At 41.9% G+C, this 21716-nt stretch overlaps 2 protein-coding genes across 7 annotated transcripts in view; one reads left to right on the top strand and one right to left on the bottom strand.

Annotated features, from left to right (window-relative positions):
* LOC122629686 (dipeptidase 1-like) overlaps positions 1–10719 on the bottom strand; it is a 57829-nt gene extending 47110 nt beyond the window's left edge. The window contains exon 1 of the mRNA XM_043813402.1: positions 10567–10719. Coding sequence (XP_043669337.1) covers positions 10567–10572 — 6 coding nt within the window. The 5' untranslated portion in view covers positions 10573–10719. The remainder of the gene's footprint in view (positions 1–10566) is intronic.
* LOC122629687 (low affinity immunoglobulin epsilon Fc receptor-like) overlaps positions 704–21716 on the top strand; it is a 69012-nt gene continuing 47999 nt past the window's right edge. For 2 of the 6 annotated variants that reach the window (XM_043813407.1, XM_043813404.1), the window contains exons 1-2: positions 1175–1478; positions 2506–2732. Coding sequence is in view for 2 of the 6 variants with exons in the window: in XM_043813406.1 (XP_043669341.1) it covers positions 17566–17608 (43 nt within the window). In the remaining 4 variants the exon portion in view is untranslated. Of the gene's footprint in view, positions 817–1174; positions 1479–2505; positions 2733–11839; positions 11874–17467; positions 17609–17652; positions 17787–21716 lie in introns of those variants that run through there. The other 4 variants (XM_043813405.1, XM_043813403.1, XM_043813406.1 and 1 more) reach the window with 4 other exon arrangements.

The following is a 21716-nucleotide window of genomic DNA, read 5'->3' as shown; positions in this document are numbered from 1 at the left end:
TATTTATTTATTTATTTTTTTTTTTAACGATTTTCCATTACACGTAAAAGCGTAGAAGACTGATCGTTGATTTGTTGTTATGCCATTAAAGTCGTTTGTATTCGATATAAAAACATATCTCTGATATCTATGCAATGTATACACATATTCCTACTCATTAAACGAACGAACAAACGAACGAAACAGGATACTCCATCCATCGTTCGCATTTTATCGCATTGTGTATTGAAACAATACAAATTTTCCTCCGTGAATTGAGGTTAATTGATACGCGTCGTGACGTTTTACTTTTGAAAATTTCGCGTAAAATTTCAACACCGAACATTTGCCTCGTTCTTCCTAGCGAATCGATTACGTATCCACTGATTGAATTTGCGAACGATCGCTGCGTTTGCATAAACTAGTTCGTTATGACGAGTGTTCGTTGAAAAATTATTTATTACAAACAGATTCATATTTTCTGTAATCGTTTGTCATCGATTGATCGATTTAAGAGTCGCTAAAGAAAATTTATTATCTCCAATTTTCCTGCCAATTTATATTCGCGATGAGCAGTTTTATTTTCATTCGGGACTCGCGGTTTTATTTACAAAATTATTTATCTCGATAGTTTGTACAAACGTTCGTATTTGTTCCATTTGGCGCTTCCATGTAATTCTCCTTGTATCTGCGCGGCCATTAGGAAGGTGGCGCTATACGCATGCGCGATGCCGATCGCAAACTCGTCTTACCTTTGCGCAGGCACGAAGACGACCATATTTGTTTCGGCAGCGACACGGCTACGACGGGGTTCTGTATCGTCCGCTTCATTACAAGGTAATTAATAGCTTATTATTTTACGTAGATCTTGTTTCACGGCATAATCGCGACGTCCGACACGACATATCTATTTCTTATCGTTTATAGCTCGTTTCAATATTTCGATTAAGAGATATTTGCGAATATACGATTGGCGTCCTACTTGGCGTTCTATTTCGTCGTACAAGTTTACATATTTTTCTCAAGATACCGATATTTTCCGCAGCTTTTAACGATTATTTAGTTAATTATTTATAACTCGTTAGTCGCTACCGATCAAATTGCGTACGATACTCTGCGTTCCTTCGCTATTGCGTGCGTGTGTGTGTATGCGTATTACATATTTGCATACGCGTGTGTGTGTGTTTAATGTTTTTCGTGCGCAATACGATATTCAAGATGGCTACGAAGAAGACAGAAGATATAAATTTTCATACGTTCATCTAATTACAGAAATAATTACTATCGAGATTCGGTAAAATATATCGACGTCGTGTGTTTGGCAGAAGGATATAATTTATTTGTTTTCCATCGATCAGTTTTTACGTCGTATTAATTAATATTTTACAATTTTCATATTTCAACGAGTTCCACGGCTCGTATTAACGGAGGAAGAAAAATACTGTGATCGGAAGAGAGGATGATACGCATAAATGGATACGTCGCTGCTTTATATATGGGTAAGTCGTAGCAGAGAAATATTTTTAAGAAATACTTTTAACGATATCGAAAAATACTTATTGTAAGCATCGCGAGAATAAACTACTATGGGTATTGTATCGCTTGGAGTTTCTTAGAATTCATTCGAAACATAAAGAGTTCGAAAATATAAACAAAACGGACTCGAGCGTATTCATCGCAAGGTATCGTTTAATTTTTTTTGTACGTTGGTAGTAGGTTTCGTCGTACGTAAGATCTTTGTGTATATATATATATATATGTGTGTGCGTACCGTTGAGCCTTTTACTGCGACGATTTTAAACGGAATATTTTATTATCGAGTCTTAAAAGTTAAGTGTATTAAATCGTAGACGGTTGAAAATTTTTCAAGAAAGAGTCGATTTTACAAAGTATTACAAAGTAATGTCGTTATCGTTGTTATTAACGTTTCTTCAACGATTCGGTTTACGTATACGCGATCGCGTACCATAACGATCGAGATATCGCCTGCGACATATTTGATAATTTAACGTACGCGGATCGTAGCGAGTTGATATACTTTGAATTGGTCTTTTTTTTTTCGAGCCGCATTTCGTTGAAAATTATTTCTTGAATTTCTTTTTTTGCAACTAGTCGATTGGACCGCGGACTGTGTGTTTTTAATTTCAACAGTAACGTAGGTGGAATAGATATTGCGCTTTTATTTCCAACGTCGTGATCGCAATCGAGAGCGATCTGCGAGTGAAAAGGGCCGAGTGAGAAAACAAGGAGCGAAGCTCGGCTTCATATACGGGCTCTTAAACATTTGAGTGCGTTCGCATGGCATATATTTCATGTACATATATACCCGATGTATATACTCGTTCTCTCATCGACTCCACTCCTTTTCTACGTTTTCACCAACATAAGAGACTCGCCACGAGCGCGTCTACTTTATTCTCTTCCCCTATTGCTCCTTTTCACGCATTCTTCCCTTTATTCGGATCGCTGTATACGCGATAATTTCATTGCTTTTTTATTTTTAATTTGTCTTGTATCGTTTAACAGGATACGAGGACGGATCGTACGGAGGATGAAAGTGGAGATACTTGTAACTGGAAAATGTCTTAACGGTGGTGTCTCCCTTTGGAAAAAAGTATCATTGGAAAAATTTGGAAGCACACGTGTGGCGAACGAGGAACGTTCGTACGAGAACTACGCTCTTAAAAGCTCCGGGAAAATTATCGCGATCTACCAGTAGGAGGATCGTGGCGCGAACGTTTATTTTGCACTTGGTGAGTTTTCTCGTTTCACGATGTGCGCACCACTTCGAAATTGAATTAATGAAATTACCTTTGCGGCCCTTCTACAGTTACCCCTCGCGTTTTATTATTATTTTTCGTGCTCGCTAGGGAAATGGGGGTGGCCCTTTAAAAGACGACTTTTCTCTCTTTCTACTTTACGTATGTAAGCGCACTTATACATATATATACCGTAAGAAAGAAAGTTATTTAAAAGATAGCTTAATCTTTGTAGTCGAAAATGTCACTTGAAATTACATTGTACGATCTAATGAAAAAATGTCAGGAATATCGTGCCGTGCGAGATGATAAGAGAAGAAGATAGCTCTTTCTTCTTTCTTTTTCTCTTTCTCTCTTGATATTGAACGAGAAATCAATTTTAGCACGGTAGATCCTTTTCCAAAGACGACCCAATCAGCGGCGATGCCGCTGCTTGGAAAAACGAAAAGAAAATCTTTAGACTCTGCCAAGTCGTTGGCCATTGAAAGAGAGAGAGAGAGAGAGAGAGAGAGAGAGAGAGAGAGAAAGAAAATAAAGAATCCTTCCCAGCCGGCCTCCGAGTAATCGCGTCTTTTTCTCAAGCGAAAGCGTAATATTCGTCCCTATCGTGTAGACGAAAAGGACGACAAGTTTTTCATTTCGTGATGTTTGACCTCGGATTAATTTCTTTCCTTACTTGCCGTTAAGGTGAATATGCGGATAAACGTAGGGATATTGATATTTCTTCGTCGAAATATACCTACGTATACATGGTGTATGTATACACGTGTGTGCGCGTGTGTGTGTGTGTGTCTACACACACACACACACAGTCACACTCACGTGTTGCATACACAGATATATAAAAAGAATACTTTGACTTTGACTCGGAAAGGAATAATTTTGTATCAGTCGGCGCGTTATTAATTCGTTGGAAAAGAAATCGATTTCGTAGATCGATAGTTCTCTTTTAGTATGGAACGTATGTGCCTACATAAAAGCGAGCGTAGAATTTTTATCGTTTGCTTGCAGCGGCATGTCGGCTCTCCCTCTGTATAGGCTCTACGCTTTTTCCTTTGTTTTCTTTCGGAGGACAACGCTCACCGACTAGGCTCTCGTGTTCCGCGATTCGAACGAGTGTGTCGGGAAACGATAACGGCGAGTAAAAGAGAGAGAGAGGGAGAGAGAGGATTTCGCGTAGCAGATAAATCAGGAATAGAACGCTGCTAGTCGAAAAAGACATCTCTAATTTATAGACTAAATCGTACACGTAACGCGTATTCGTGCCATTATAGCGCCATTATTGGATCTCTGAGCGATAGTAATTACAACGGACGCATCGTCGTTGCTTCTATCCTCGTCAATGGCGCAGCGCCGCATCGATAATTAAATTATCGAAAGCATCCACCATTTCTCCCGATACATCGTACGCGTTCCTTTCCATGCCAAGCTTTGACGTTTATTTATTAATAAACGAGATAAACGAGCTTTCGTAGTAGCTGTAATCCGCGTCGAAGGAATGCGCCAGCTAAGTTTGACTTTCGAGAGTTTTGATCATCGTGCTTATACTTTGTTACAACTTGGAAAGAGTAGTTATTTTTTTTCAAGAAACGGTAATAGGAGAGGAATGAGAGACCGAGAGAAGGAACGACTCGAAAATCTCTGGATTACGATTTATCTACGCGAAGATATTAAATTCCTCGATAGAGATGGGGCGAGGGAATAAAATAGTCGTGAGCATAATTTTCTGCACAAGTGGAAAGCGCGAGAGAGAGAGAGAGAGAGAGAGATAAGAGTAGAGACGCGTCGAGGCGTTGAGATTTCTGCGAATTTCCGGATTTCGAATCTTTAAATTTGCTCCACTCGTTGAGACGAAGACGATATATATATATATATATATATATATATATAGCTGATTTCTCGAGAAGGAAATTTCACGTAGGTTATTCGTCTCGGATTTTATTCGGCGAGTCCTTGGAAAAACATAGGATCGTGGTACGATGGTAAGAGATAACAATTCGCGATGCGATAAAGCGTTTACTTTTATACTTTGCGTTGACTCTTTGACTCGTATTTCGATTCGGTCAAAGTTTCGAGACAAGTTTATTCGGCATCGGTTTATATCGTAGTTTTCTATGATTCTATGTAATCGAAAGATTACAAGCGTAGAATCTATTAAAGTCGTATTAAGTAGCTTACGGAGGTCATGGTTAGTCGAAACGGTCATAAAACGGTCGAAACGTTCCACGCTCGGAAGGATTATAAATCGACTCTGGATAATGATCCATAATGGATAGTCGAAATCTCTTTCTCCGCGTTCCTCCTTTCTTTGGCTCTCGTTCATACTTTCGGTATAACCTGTTCTGCATAAAATAGGTGCGACCTGGTGGGTGAGACCACCGGCATAACGATTATTCACGCTTACCGCCCTTTTGCGCGTTTCGCGTATTAAGTCCTTCGACGTGAACCGAATTCCGCTTTTCGAACGTGGCTACGAGACTTTCCTCCTCGGCAGCCATTTTCTCTTTCTCTCGTTTAAATTTTTCAGCACGTATTTCGCGAGTCTGGCCGTGTCTGGCTGCGAGTAACGATAACGTTTCGGTAACTTTAATATATCTCGTCGGATGATTTGCGATCGTAAATGGGTGGTTGCCTTCTGCGAAAAATCTTCCTACATATATGCTCTGATGCCTTTTAATACCTCTCTCGACCGTTCTTTCTTCTCGATTTACTAGGAGAAAGCTCGAGAACGAAGGACACGTTTTTCATCCTTCCACTCGTTCCATTTTTCCACTCCGGTTTGATCCCCAGCGTACGTTCTTCGGGGACTTCCGCCTACGCGATATGCGACAACGTAGTTGTCGAGGGAAGGAAGTTTTCAAGGAGAGAAGCCGATTAAGAGTCAGCTAGGAGAGAAAGACGAGAAGAAGGAGGGTGGCAAACGATAAGGACTTTCCGAAATCCAGCAGCGAACTCTAGTTGGCGCATTTGCTTCTTGGGATACACCGCGAGCCGCGCTCTTCGTTTTTCTTTTTTAACTTTACTTTTTGACCTTCTTTTACACTCGACCGCACCCTCGTTTCCTCCTCCTCCTCCTCCTCCTTCTCCACGAACTTCTTTCCCTTCCGCTTTCTCTTTTCTTTTCCTCGGAAAACCCTTGAGAAAAGCGCCTTCCAAATTTTCATATATTATGGGAGTACTAGACATTGTCGACCGAGCCGAGCGGATGCATTTTTATCTTTTATTCGGCGACTTTACCAATTTCTTTTTCTTCCCCCTTCTTCCCACGCTGCTCATCGACCAGCCATTTTTCGGTAGGATGCTTTTACGTCTTTGAGCTTTTGTTCGAAAGAGATCCTCAATTGCCGACGTAAGACGATTTATTTTGTCGAGCCGGAGTGCTATTTTCAAAAGAGATTGTCGATTTCCAGGATGGTCGTACGATCCTACCAAGAGTATAAAATAGTTTAGAAAGTGTTTCCGGATTTCTGAATCTCGACGATTATACATATATCGATCTTGATTTTCTCTGGGTGTAGTAGCTACGAAAGAGAGAGAGAGAGAAAAGTCAAGTCGAAGGTAATACGGGCTGCGCGATAGAAAAGGAGAGAAATAACAGAAGGTTCTGCCTGCGTTAAAAATATTCTATGTAGATTTACGATTTCCTCGAATATCTTGTCTGATATTCCGTGTTCCATTCCTCTTCCCTTTACTTACGTAGCATCTACACGCTCGAGAGCTAACGGAATTGAAAACATAAAGCTTTCGCAGCGCCGTTCGATTTATTTCTTCCGAAGGAATCTTTTCCCCCTCGACAATTATTCGAAAGAGATCCGGTAAAAGAGGATAAATAAGAAAAGAAGAAGAAGAAGAAGAAGAAGCACAAAACGTGTATCTTTTATCCGTGTAATTTTGATAATATATCCCAGCGTACAGGAACATAAACATCCGGTAGCGTCTTAGGGCTGATACGCCCTTCGATTTTCCTGATCAACGGCGCCACACCTGTTGGAGATGTTTTTCTCATGGCCAAGGCGAAGTAACGCGGAAATTGATTCGAAAGGTCATCGATCAAAAGTCGCGTTTTCTGACCCTTTATCCTTTCTCCTCCTTTATCCGCGTTTTCACGGCGTAATACAGCGCAGAAAAATTTTTTCTCTCTGTCTATATCTTTCTCTCTCTCTCTCTCTCTCTCCCTACTCTGCTCTTTTCTCATCCCTCTTTTTTTTTTTTTACTTCTCTAGAACGGACGGATAACGTAACTCTCGACGCGAGAACGTTGACAATTTTTCCTACAAAGAGCTTCCGAATATAATAGCCATCTATTTTCGCTAATGTTATGGAAATGAATCGTTCTAATTGTAAATGGATAATCTAGCCGTTCTCTCTTATTGGATTCTCCTCGTTTGAGTTGCCCCATTGCCGTGGACTGTACATCGATCCAAAGCTCTCGGAGCTTTACATTCAGAATCGACGATCGGAATTTCACGATATCAGAATAATTCGATGCTATCGTCGTCGGTAGAATAGAATTAATCTTCCTCCCGCCTTTTCGGCGAACGGAGACGGGTCAGTATTGAAACGGCAAGATTTCCGTGACATTATTAAACGTGGAGAATCGAAAGATTATCGATTGAGGGAAAATTCTCGTGTAACAGCTGAGAAGAAAGGATGATCTTTCGTCGATGTATAGATACATCGCGCAATTTATTACATAACGCGCATAGGCAGTCGTTGAAATTATTTTTTAATATCCATTACGTCGGACATAAAAATGGTCGATCGTTAAATTCTTCGTGTTTTTGCTCGAAAGAATTATCTTTGGATAAAAAGCAATTATATTAGCTATGAATTTAATATCTGTCGAGCGACCTTGATTGCGAGTCGAATGCATTCACCTTTCTCTCATCGTTTCGTTTATAGCTTTTTTTACGGTGCGTGCTCGCCCACTTTTTTTTTTTCCTTTCCCCTTCGCATCTCTCGTTCGATGTACGTAAATTTAGACAGATGTTCACTATGTTTTCAATCGAATCTAACTGGCAGGAATGTAACTGCAATTCTCTGTCGACTTTTTTCTTTTTTTTTTCTCTCTCTCTCTTTTTTTTTGTAACACGTTCGTCAAATTGATCGTTATTATTTTTAGTTTACGAGAAAAAATAAACGAAACTGTGTGTGCTTTAAAAATTACGATATCGAGCAACGGTACGAGCGAAGAAATGAGAAATCTATTATTTCGACGAGTGTGACGGTGGGTTTAGCGTTAAACATTGCTCGTTCTAGCGAGTGCACGGGCACAACGGCGCTGATATTCTCTGCCAACTAACTTTTGTCCTCCGGAAGGTTCGGTTACGCGTTAGACGCGGTTAGAGGGTGTCTACCCTCTTCCACTCATCGAACGTACTTCGATTTCGGCTTCGGTTTCGGTTTCTGTGCTTCGACTTTGCCTCTAACGTTTCTTCTTACTTTTATTTCAGCGAAATAAAAGTAAGAACTTTTTTTTTCGGTTTCGCGTTTCCTTCTCCAGCAGTCTTTGACGATAAGAACGGGAGGAGACCGTTAGGCTACGATGGTAGTAGTGGGCGGCGATGGCAATGGCGATGAGGACGTTGGCTGCACCGGTATTGCAGCGTCGAAAAGAAACTTTTTCGTCGGTTAACGTAATTACATTAAATATGTAAATCTGCAGGCTGCGTCGATGCGGGCGCGCCGGTCGAAGTATAACTTTTTTTCCCCGAGTATTACTAACTCGCGAGAAAAGAATTTCCGTCACGTTCGATCGGGATTTTTTTTTTTTTTTTTTTTTTTTTTACTTCATAGACTCTTTTTTTCTCTTTTCTTTATTGTTTTCTCTCTCTCTCTCTATCTATCTATCTATCTATCTATCTATTTCTTTCTTTCTTTCTTTCTTTCTTTACTTCTTTCTTCGACTAACTTCGTTGTCTCTTCCTATCCTCCGGAGAGCTTCAACGCGGTCGCAGCGATTGTGCGACTATGTAAACGTTAACGAGTTTATCGCGTAGCCAAGTTTCATTAATTTCGTGATTATTTATTTGAATAAGAAAGAAGCGGAAAGAATCGAAAGGAACGAAACGACGTTAGACGTTTCGAAGAAGAATTCAAATCGAATCTGGCAATGGCAGCGAACCGTCCGTTCGTTTGAAAATTTTCATTTAATCGAACGATATATTTCCTCGTAACAGTCGGAAAGACAAAGCGTCGAGGAGAAGAAAGACGATTCTAAGGTTATTCGAAAATATCACGGATACTGAGAGAAACGCTTTATTATACCCCGCGGAATACAAGGCGTTATTCGACAAAATTAGATCCGAGAGAGTCGAGACTTATAAATCAATTCCGAACGTTCACAAAGTTTATCAAACTTAACATCCCTCTTAAGGAGTTCACTCGGCTAGTAGTACGTCGTCCCACTTCTCTTTCTCGTTAATAAATGGAACGCGGTTAAGAAAGTTTACGAGATTAACGAATACGATACACCATAGAGATAGATCGATCGAATTTTCGAACGAGCGTACAAACTATAAACGTCATATAATGGAAAACTTTGAAACCGAGGACTCCGTTAAATTCGAATAGCGACTTGGTCGAGGAATAGGATAATGTCGAAACGATTGTAGCAGATTTCATCGAGTCAATCAATTAGGCTAATTAGTTTCCAGCGTATCGCAATATAGGATAATAACGTATGGCGAGAAGGAACTTTGGGTTGGACGATGTAAGCTCGCTTTTCGAAGAGAACTTTCAAATATGATTTATTAGCGAGCACTAGAGTTAAAGGGGACGCGGAGAAACTTTTTGTTCTCTTCGGAAGCTCGGTCGAGGTGCGAAAACCGTAGTTGATACTAAAAAGTGGAAGGGCAATAGTTTTCCTACGTAACGTCCGTTTTTCCATTAAAGTATCCTCCGAAAACTCGGCCAATTTTTCCGTGTGCTCGGTCGGAACGCATTTCTTTTCTCTCTCTCTCCCTCTCTTTCTCTCGCTCGTTTCTTTTTTTCTGCTCCTCCTTTTTCTACTTTTTCGAGCTCTACAGTTACTCGTTATTAACGATAAGATGTTAATCGCTTTTTCGACGCGTCACCGTCGCGACCGAACGAGTTTCGAGCGGACCGTTTGAAGGATCTTTCGAATTTCACACTGGGGCGCGCCAACTATCAAAAACCGCACGGTCGATTCGTTTTCGCACGCGTGCACGCGCACACGCGCGATTCCCGCCTACGTACGCCGAGATATAATAATTCGAAACGACCGTCGAGCATTAGATGCGTATCTACTTGAACGTATACAACATGCGTTGCCGATCCGTGCGATAACGAGTTTACGTTATTGTTAATATTTATTACTCCCAGCAGTCTCGTGATTCCAGAGAAAAGTAGCGACGATGTTACGTTTACGACTACTTGCAACGGATAAGATCGAATCTTGAAAATTGCCAGTGCTGCGACAATGCATTATAGAAGGGGAGAGAGAGAGAGAGAGAGAGAGAGAGAGAACGCTCGAAACAGTCTCTCTTTCTCTTTTCCTTCCTGCCGGTATTTCTCGGTACAACTTGTGATCGATAAATTTGTCCACGGACGACTTAGTCCATTAGAATCCAGTCGAGCGTTTATCGACACTTTCGTGTCTTCACGCTGGACTTTGAACGATAAACGCTATTCGTTACGGATTTAAATTCGCGCGTAAAGTCGAGATTCGAAGAATTTCCTATTGTATTATTCCACGTTAGAATCACGTCGAATTCCCTTTGGATATTCTATTAAAGGAAAAGAGCTATTCTTGTGGTACGAGAAAAAAAAAACAACAACAAAGAGAACAAAAGAAAGAGCGACTCACCGTCATGGTCAAAGCCTCACATGGTCCCACCGTTGGTGAAAAACACGTTCGGTCCAGAAAAGGGCTTGATACTCGTGCTTGTTAGCCATTCGCCATGATTCTTTGATGTGGTCCTTTTCTTGTTTTTTTTCCTTTCTTTCTTTCTTTCTTTCTTTCTTTCCTTCCTTTTCTTTTTTTCGAGAGAGATAGAGATAGATAAAAGAAACCGAGCGAGCGGGAGATAGAAAGAGAGGAAGAGGGAGAGAGAGAGAGAGAGAGAGAAAGAGAAGATCCGAAAAGCAGCAGGAGCAAACGAGCTCTATCACTATATCGTAAACGCACACCGCGATATTATTTTCCCTCCTTCTGCGTTTTCCTTAGATTAGTTAGCACGCGAGAAAACGATTACGCGGCCACGTTGACTCTTCGCGTGATTTCACTTGATTTAGGTGGGGAAATATTTTCGACCCTAAAAACAGGACGATTATTATCCGTCTATCGTCGTGGGATGTATTTTAAAAATCGAGCGAATATCATTCGTACGTGGAAAAGTAATGACAAAGGAGGTGGAAGCCGCGTTTCTTGATCGATATTGTTCGTTTTTCTTCGAGGAACTTCCGTGGTCGTAAGGTCGTAGAAAAAGGGTTACGAGGTCGTCGTCGTAGTCGTAGTAGTCGTCGTCGTCGTCGCACGCAGTCTTTCTTTAAGCTCGTGTAGTCGAGAAGAGATGCTCGACCGTGGCCCGGCAGCCGGCGACTGGCTGCTGCTAGAAGGCTCGCAAGCTCGAGCCAGTCGACCTGGCTAGGCGCAAGCTCTCTCCCTGCTACTACTCGCCCACTAAAGCTGTCTCTCTCTCTCTCTCTCTTTCTCTCTCAACCTCCCTCCCACCCTCTCTCTTTCTCTCCCTCTCACGTTTTGCTCTCCCACGCGAGCAACCTCCCGTCGTGTGAGAATTTCTTCGCCGTGTCACCGCGAAAAATGTTCTCCTTTCCTCATCCTTCCTACGGCTTACGCGAACGAGCTTTCTCGCTCTTTCACTGACCCCACTAATATTTTTCTCTTATTGTACTCTCCGAGTATGCTTTGAACGACTCGCCGAGGACCCCAAGGTGCTATACATTATACCGGAGAAATATTCGTTAAGGCGTTAATCGAACGCGGTGAAATGGTCGTTAAGTAGGTGTGTGAACGTATATATATATATATATATATATAATACGCGCGCGTATGTAGACACATAGATAGATAGATAAACACTTTTATTACCTCGTAATAGTCTTTTATAGGAGTAATCGGTGTTCATTGTCGGATGTTTACTCGTCAAGAAGGTAAACATGTGCGTGCATTTTTCATTGATCGAAAATTACGCTCTTGGCTTTATTTACTTTCAAACGGATAATATCTACGTATATGCGTGCATTAGCGAAAAGAGGTCGTCGTTAATTACAGCGTGCTTTGGTTTTCCAGCTGGTCGCGCAAACGATATTCAACAGCGAGCATCCTTACGATCAGTATGCGTTCTCACGGAGAGAGGGATCCGTCCGACGAATAGCTCCAATACTTACTTATCCGTATACCGTTTAAGGCTCGTTCGAATATTCGATCTCGTTGTTATTATTAAAAGGCGAACTCGAGTAGGCGGCGAATAAAATTATACGATAGCTCGATAAATAATCGAAAAACTTAATGACGCATTTGAAGAGGCACGAAAGCCACGATACGCAAATACAACGTTATTCCAGTCTATCTCTCTCCACTTCTCGTATTTGGAGGTGAATTTTCGTAAAGTACGACGGAGAGATGATAGCGGAGCGGTAAATAAAGCACGGTATATTGTCGGAGCGCGATGATATTCGCCGTTTCCCGTATCGTCGAGAATTCTTTTCTGGAAATACGTAACTGTCGGCTCGCCTAATGTCTTCGCATCTAGCATAGTCTCTCGTGGTACGTAGTAGGTAGGTAGGTAGAGAGATAGAGGTATACGTATGACCATCGAAACGTTTCAGACTTCAACTTTAACGTCGCTTCGACGGTCATTATACGATCGCTATACTTTTCTTTCATTTTTCTTTTCCATCTCGTATACTCGGATATTTTCTTATCGTCCTTTCTACGTTTAGAACGAAGGCTAAAACATAAGTCGTTAGAAATATTTTAAGCCCGTTGTTCTATAAATGCCGGATATAGGAGAGTTTTAGATTCGTCGTAGCGACGAATCAATCGCACAAATATTTGTTCGTTTATCGATTACACGTGCCGTATATGTTACCAATCAATCATCGATAAGCTAGCCACATCATACGCATAACTCGGTCATATGCTAAATAGTCTTTGCATATACGTATATAGGCCATTTCTGGCAGGATTGTGATTTTTCGAGTGGAATAGGTAGGACGGCAGGAAGTATTACCGTAGAGAGGCGAATGCCAACCTTGACCGGAATATGTGTCCTTCGATCCGTAGACCCGGCTATTATATCGGCTATGCCCTATCAGCTGAGTCGAATATCCAGTATCTGTACTACGATATAGACGCGTTACAGCTCACCTTCTCTTTCTCTTCTCGCGTTTTTTTTTTTCGCTCATTGCCCATCTCCTTTTGGCTTTTACCGCGACGTCATCGTCTTCACCGTTGCGGTTCTTTGTCCACCGACCGTTTTCCATCCACGTCTCCTCCTATTTAGTTTACCGCATAGCTCGCCGCATTGTCGTTACTCCACTACCACGATCATCGGTCTCACTTTGTCCTTCGTTTACTCCTTTTCATTTATTTAATCTCATCTTTGTCGAAAGCTTCTTGGAAGATGGTTACTTCGAGTTTAGCACGACCATCGTTCTTCTCCTCCACCTCCACCTCCTCCTCCTCCTCTTTCTTCCATCATCGTCGGATAAAGTATATTCCAAAGTATTCGTCATTTTCCATTGCGAGTTACATTCCTTTGTTCTCGCTCGACGTTCCCATCTTCTCCTCTAATTTTTTTATCGTAATAAACTTTACGTTCCGCTGAATATGAAGCTTTTATTTTAACTCGAAAGTTTATGTACACGTGATTGCACACATACGTACGCGCGTATATATTTATGCTCGCCTGTGTTTGTTTTAAAGGCGCGCGTATGTCGGAGAGCGATAAAAATCTACTTTTGCGCTTGGCTGCGACTAGCAATAAGAGAAGGAGAGAGAAAGAGACGGAGAAAAAAGATTCTGGACAAAGTGCTGAGAGGAAACAAGTCCTTATCTTTGTTTACCGTCTCGTAGTTGGAGCCAACTCGCTCTCCCCACCTTCTCTACGATTCATACGGATTGGCAGAGTTCTGTGATCCTGATATCCTGCAGTAATACCAAAGATCCAGTGGTGGCTCTCTCCGCAGGCGCACTATACTCTACTTTTCTCTCTCTCTCTCTCTCTCTGTCTGTCCCCAGTGTCGTCCGGCAACATGATCTAACTTTCGTGAGATCGCGCAACAAGGGATAAGCCGTGGAGCATCCACTTCGCCAAAAAGATTTAGGACTGCGGCTGGGTCACGGCAACTTGCCAGTGACCTCAGGATTGCGTAAAGCCTATGTACCATCGTTACTGGCATCGCCGCCACCACCACCACCACCACCACCACTACTACTACTATCACTATCACCACCACCTCCACCGCCACCGCCACCGCCACCGACATCATCATCGGCAATGAGATCGGCAGACAGCAGCATTACCGTGATTGCAGTCTGTCCCAGGAAACGTTCACTTATCGCCGCGTTTCATTTCTTTTTGGCATCCTCCTAAAGAATTCCACGAATTCCGCGTTACTGCGATTCCTCGTCTCGTCTCCTGCGAATCTGTTAAAATTTCAACGATTTTACGACACATTTGATTTCTCGAGTCGCAGAAACAATTGCAACTTTACAAGAGAAGAATTTTTCTCGCCTATGGAACGCCTATATCGGATTTGCACGGAGTAACTTAATCGGCTTCTCGATTTTCAAACTAATTAAGATATCACGAATTAATCGGCAATGGCAAATTTCAAGAAACTTTGAGAAGTTCTGTCGATGTCTCTCGCTCCTTCTTGGTGCCCATACCTATTAGTCTGCGGCTTGGATAGATTCCAGTGGTTCGACAGTCACTTAATTAACGACTTCTAACGATCCCCTTGATCATTGATAGAGGGTAACCCTCCTGAAATGACGTAGAATAATGAACGGCCACTCGATACTTGGACTTTAACATCCTTTATCGGTTTCGCACCCCTTTAAAACGGTGCCACGTTGCGCGTACCCGGTGCTTACGATAGTAGTAACTCGAGAGTGTCGCTTTCGAAAAGATTTCTCTCTCTCTCTCTCTCTCTCTCTCTCTCTCTCTCTCTCTCTCTCTCTCCGTGTAACACTTCTTTCTTTGCGCGGTCGAGATAGGAAAACTCGTGAAAAGGTCGCGAAAAGGGTTAGAGTAAAGTTCGTGGCTCATTGTTCGGCTCTCGTTTTCTAGCTCTCCGTGCTTCTTTGTACTTGGAAGGAACGTATGATCTCTCAAGACGAACGACAACGTCTTCGGTCTTGATCTATCGGCTTTAGAAGAAGTATCTACGACGACGACGAAGAAGAAGAAGAAGAAGAAAATCACGAAGATTCATGAGCTACTCGCTTTTTGGTCATCCATTCGTTTTATCGTCCAAAGGAGACCGAAATCGTGCTGGCGGTATCCGAGAGGAATTCGAATGGCGAACGTGTCCTCGATGTATCTTTATCCCTTTCTCTTTTCTTCGCTCGACGGACCGTAAGGAAAATTTAAAAACCTATACAAAGATATTTTTCCATCGGTCTTGCGTGGACGGTGTGGTGTGGTGTGGTGTGGTGTGGGGTGTGTGTTGCGTTACGTTGTCACCGACGTGTCTTTCACAACGCGTTGAATCATTTTCTCACGGCCCTTTTTTTCTTTTCTTTTCTTTTCTTTCTTCTCTTCTCTTCTCTTTTCTTTTTTCCCCCATTTTATTTTTCCTTCCCTCTTTCTCCTACCTTTTTACACCATTCTTAAGGATTTTCTTGTCCCTTTCGTTCGCGCCACGTTTTTACCCAACCAGAAACTCTCGCAGCTAGCTTCCTACCTCGAGTAAAAGCGAGCTGTACATCCTTCTCGTCTTTTCTCCCATTTCTATCTTTGTTTTTTTTTTTGTTTTTTCTTTTTCTTTTTTTTCTTACACGGCCGGCAAATTAATGACACTCGTTTTCTCCTCGTATGGTTAAAGAGGGATGGGAGAAAGAGAGAGAGAGAGAGAGAAAGAAAACATTTCAAAGATTTTCCTTCTTTCTTTCGTCCCTTTTTTTCGCGGCGCAACCAAAGATACGAAACGATCTGGTCGACGTGGATAAATACTTGGTTCGTGAAAGAGCTGAGCTAAAACCGAGAGGGTAAATCAGTATATCGCGTTATAATAATCTCGGGAGCTTTGATTTCGGAGATATGAAATAACGTTCGTAAAAAATTAGTCGAAGGTTCGTGCGTTGGAAAGAATATATATCATGTCGTATGTCCCGTGGAAAAGTATATTTAATAATCTAGAAATATGCGATACGTAGGGCGACGGTATGCCGATAGAAGGCGAGAATCCATAGTTCGCATGGTTCGTCAATGGCAGTAGAACGTCAGGCGATTTCTCGATACCAATCGAGAGCGAGAGCGCGATCCGCTTACATAATCGTCATAGTCGAGATATCTTTCGCGTAAGGTTTCCTACGAACCTTTCGAGGAATTGATATATGGAGATCTACGATAATCAAGTATAGCTTTTAGCATTATTATCACGTTTGCGCGTAATCGAATTTCATATTTTGGAACGTATCTATGAAAATGGACATATTATTATTATTATTATTATTAATATTATACGTAACGGAGATTGAAAACGATGAGAGATAACGTTGCTTCATTCTATTTTATATCATGTAATTCAATTATCTTCGATCGGCATTTACTACGATCTACTCGTCCAAAAATCTTTGATTTATATGAGTAGATATCTATATCTGTGAAATCATATTTGGAGATGCCGTCCATTTGAATGAGTCATCGTAGGACGTAAATTTATAGATCCATTCCTAGACGTGCAGATTCCTTTAATCCGTGAAGATCCAATTTCTTTTGTGTGTATGTGCGTGCGTGTGCGTGCATGTATGTATGTATGTATGTATGTATATATATATAAATCCCCTCGGTCAAAATCTCATTCGTTAAAAGTCGAATCCGTTAATAAATTATCGTGATTCGATTTGTTTCGGAGATAACTGCGCGGTGGCGTGCAATTTTGTCATTTTATTAATAAACATACACGTCCGTTAAAATTTGCAAATTATTTCGTATAAATTAGCATATTCATTCGATCAATCGTGGTTTCGTATTTATGCTACGTAAGTCCGTAATATACTACATTTTAAAACATTTTAATATTCGATTACGAATCTTCTTCGGCACGTGTATGTACGTAAGTCTATCGCGTCCCGTTCATCGACTTTGACTAGTTAATAAACGAAAATTGGTCGAAAGTTTGCTTACTTGGGGCATTGTCCGTGACATATAACGTACGTCATGTAGGCAAGTGTCGGGTCAAGCCTCCTTGGAACGATATGCAAGCCTCTCACTCTTCCCCTTCCCAGTGGCGAGAAACTATGGCAAACGAAGAGAGAGAGAGAGAGAGAGAGAAAGAGAGATAGATAGATAGAGAAAGAGAAAGAGAGAAAGAAACATAACACGAGTCGGTATGTTGGGATAAACGATAGAGTGGGGAGGAAGAGAGAGAAAGGTTATAATCCTGGAAATCGAGAGCGAGGAGAGTGAAAGAAAGAGAGAAAGAGAGAGAACACGCCTCTCTCTTTCTTTTTCTCTCTTCCAAAGTCTCGAGAGTCGAAGTATGTCTTCTCGGTGAGAAACTCGTCAGTACCTCGGTGACTTCCATCTGGTAAATAGCACGAATCTCGTTCTCGAGAAATCGAACGGTGGTCGCGCGTGTGCCTGGGAGCAGGTTCGATTCGCGCGTGTATATGGTGCGTCAACGAGAAGTGGACGAACGAATAAATAGAAAGAGTCGGTGTAGGAGGAGGAGAGGAGGAGGAGGAGGAGGTGGTGGTGGTGGTGGAGAAGGAGGAGCAGGAGAGGACTCGATTCCTCAACTCGAAGCTTCGTCGATTAACGCGATAAGAATCTAAGTGCACGTACTGTGAATAGCAAAACATCGATAATACGTGGCACGCTTCTTCGAAACGTACGTCTCGATTCTTATTTTTTTTTTTCTTTACTTTTTTATTTTTGTTTCTTCCTTTCTTTTTTTTTTGTTTCTTTTTTTTTTATTTTCTTTTTTATTTATTTAGTCCTTTTTTTTATCCCCCCTCCCCTCCTTTAATTCTTCGTTCTCTCGTTTTCATCTTGCTCGACGAAACGATTCCTTTTAATAAAGAGAAACGAGCCATCGTCATTTATCTTGCCGCTAATACTCTCCAAGTGTTTACTTCTTCTCCTCTTCTTCTTCCTCTTCTTCTTCTTCTTCTTCTTCTTCTTCTTCTTCTTCTACTTCTCGTATTTACATTAGAAAAGGTTTCGAAGCTTCTCGTCTCTTATCGTTCGAGACGATCGTAAATTCAGTAAAACGCGACATTCGTTGTTTTCTCGTAGAGCGGTCGTGATCGATGGTGGTGGCGTTGATTGGAGAGGCAAAGAGAGAGAGAGAGAGAGAGAGAGAGAGAGAGAGAGAGAGAGAATGGTGGAAAAGCGTTGGAAAGATAGATAAAGAAAAGTTGCACAAGTGCTCTTTATACAAAACTTTCTAGCGCTTTTTTAAAGCGGTCGCGCAAGGGAAGAAGAACGTGAAATTAGCGCGAATGGAAATTCGAAAACCTCAAGTGTGGTTTGCCAGTGTGTGCGTAGCAATAAAGCGTAGGTGTGTGGGATTTAATCCGACGTGCAAATATACTGGCTTCGCCATGTTATGTTACGCGAAACGCTCGGCGGACTAATCGGGAGGAAATAATTTGTTTGGACAAACCGGTGTTACGTAGGTTCTGATTGGTCGTAGGTGATCGATCGATCTCTCTCCTCGTTTGCGCTATGTGTACAGGAATATTAGGTGTACTCTACTACCTGTCTACCGATTAACGTACATCGCTAATCACTCCTAGCGGCATTCTCCTAATTAGATTAGAAAAAATATCGTTTGGTTTTTCTAAAGCGAATTAACGACTTTATCGTTAGCCCGGAACATTCGTTTCCTTTCCTTTCGTTTTTCGTCGAGCGTGAAAGAAATACCAGAACGCGATATTTTACTTTCTTTCGTATTGTTTACTTTTTAACGTAGGACACGGAGCGTATTGACGCAAGACCGTTCGTGTTCGAAGACTATCGCGTGCATGAGGTTTCCAGGTACCTACGAGCGATCACCTTTAAGATTCCACCTTGTAAAAATGTCTCCTTTCGTGTCGCGCTTTCTTCGAGATCGTGCGCGCACGAGAGAAAGAGAGAGGGAGAGAGAGAGAGAGAGAGAGAGAGAGAGAGAGAGAGAGAGAGAGATCCGTTTCGTAACGCCCATCTAACCTACTTAAAGTAATTCATCCTTTTGTCCCAAGAACAGCCGCGTTCGAGTAGATAGGATATGCAAACTTACTTTTTGATTAGGACGAAAACCATCGTTTCGCCGTAAAACCGAGTTTCGTATATTGCTTGTTTCAACAAAAAATATACTTGTATATCATCATCGTCGTCGTCGTTATGTCAAATCGAGTTGCACTTTGCTGAGATTATTAAATTTCCATGTGCAAAGTTCGCGAGGAGCTAGTTTGGTTAGTGTCCTTCGAAACGCGTTGCATCACGAATGGCATAACTGGATCCGCGGAACGAGTTTCACATAACGGCCAACTCGAGACTCGACTTCTCTCAAGAATGTACTTTGGAATTTCAATGATTTATAGGTTTTATTAGATCGAATATCGTCGAGGATCACTTGTAAATTCCAAAAGACGAACGAGTACGAAAAAACGTGTCGCGGTTGGATCAAAGCCATTTTCGTTAGTTTCGTGCAAATGCAAGGCTACTGGTCGAGCCGACGTATCTTATATTGGAGGGAGCTCGTAAAATATTTCAATTCGTTTAGGAAATCGAGGGCTTCGGTTTTACTACCTTTGGGTATTTATCGTTCGTGTCGGATAATTCGTCGTTGGCAACGATCGTTGTTAGTTAGGAGCATTAACGATGGTGGCGAGTCGCGAGGGAAAGTAAGATCGTTTCGTGGCGTGTTTACCCTTATGGCCGACGAAGAGATGCTCGTCCAAGCAAATCGCGATAGCGCGTTGGAGAGGTCGTGCCAAGAGGAGAAGGGGGAGGAAGCATCCCCGATTAGTGTGCGGCTGGACAATCGAGTAGATCGCCTAGCAATACCGCGACCTATCGATCGGCGAACAAACGAATTTATCGAACATTTGCCTGCTAATTCACCTATGCAGCATGCCGCATAATCCAGTTACGTTGTCGAAACCACAGGAATTCGCGGATAGGCACCTGCTCTCGCTTGGAGACCTCGCTTTAGTAGTCCAAGCTTCTATATAGGGATCCGCGCGTGCACGATAATATGTTTGCAATGCGTCTGGCTGACCTACGTTCAGGATGGACGAAGAAAAAAAAAAATGAAAAGAGAAACGACCCTTTCGTATTCGTATCGTATTATATTTCTCGAGTCTTTTGCGATTATTATATTTCCCGGTGTAACGTAGGTGTATGGGTTGGTGTGCAAGCGCGCGTATATACTCGTACACCCGGAATAAGCATTACCGGCAGCCTGCGTAATATATTTACTACGGTCCACGATGAGTAATACGTAATGCACGGTATAATACCGTGTATAATATATAACTCGCATAGTACATCGCGTATAACTGTGGGGCATAGGAAATGCCATTAATCCTTTGCACTCTAAATTCTTTTTTCGTAATCCGTCAACATAGTTTCGTATCGAAAAATAACGTAACGTTAAAGTTTCCAGCCGGAAGCAAGATAGATAGCGCTGGAACTATAATACGGTACAACTATGAATCAAATCGAATCTCGATGCGTCTCCTCGGAGATGTCGCGCGACGGTGGAGTTTGCTGTAACGAGCATTTGCGGCTTGTGAATATTTGCCTGGCAATTTGCTTAAGCACGAAATGCGTGAACCTGCATCGTCGTTAACGTTATCGGCTGTTCGTTGTTGTAACGCGCGAATGCAGGGAAATCGTACACAAGGCCATTATCGTGACGAGCGAATCGCATCTACTCGCGTTTCTAACTCGTCTACCGAACTCGGTTCTAATTTATAATCACGCTCTTCCTCCTCCATTCTGGTTCTATTCGCGCGTTCGCCTTTGGAAATTCCTCGTTTTATTATTCGACGATTCTCGAGCGCGAACTAAAGGTACCTAATATTATTTTCACTTGTAGAGAGATCTTTCGTACAACGTGACATCTTATCGTTCCGATTTAATAACGTAACTATCGCGTAAATTACGTCGTCGTCGTCGTCGTCGTCGTCGTCGATCCTATTCTCATTGGAACGTCGTACGAACGTAGCGACGAGGTTGTTTTAATCCGTAGGAAAATCGTTTCGAAGAAACGAGATTACGTAACCGATTATAGAGAGACAAAGGTAGAGAAATGGATGGAAACAGAGAGGCCGATAGCAATTTGGAGCTAACTCGAAAGGCGCGTATCGGGTCACGTAGATCGGTGGAAATATAATTGCGACTGCGGTGGAGCGTTTCTCTATCGGTAACCCGCGATTAACTTTAACGTTTGGACCTCTTTGTTTCCGGAAACGCGTCGGTATTTCCTCAAAGCTACTTACGAGTTTCTTTCCCCCTTTTTCCGATCGAACATCAAACTTGGTATATCTGTCTTACCGAGAAAGAGGGATTATTTCGTCCGAAACTAGTATCACGTTTTCGGTCAACAACTTTCGAAAGCCACGAGAAGGAGTTCCGACCAAACGCTTTGCCAGTACTTTCGAAAACTTTGTTTTTCAATTTGAAACTTTCTCGCTTATCTCGCTTCAAGATGCCCTAATAATTTTAATGAATTTAATGAAAACACTCTGCATATATTTGCGCGCGCACACGCTCTCTCATATGTATATCTCGTACATATATAATATATGATATATATATATTTATAGAA

This window comes from Vespula pensylvanica, chromosome 5 (genome assembly GCF_014466175.1).
Source record: "Vespula pensylvanica isolate Volc-1 chromosome 5, ASM1446617v1, whole genome shotgun sequence".
Lineage (NCBI taxonomy): Eukaryota > Metazoa > Arthropoda > Insecta > Hymenoptera > Vespidae > Vespula > Vespula pensylvanica.
Note: the sequence above shows the minus strand (reverse complement) of the source record. Positions and strands in the feature narration are given on the sequence as shown.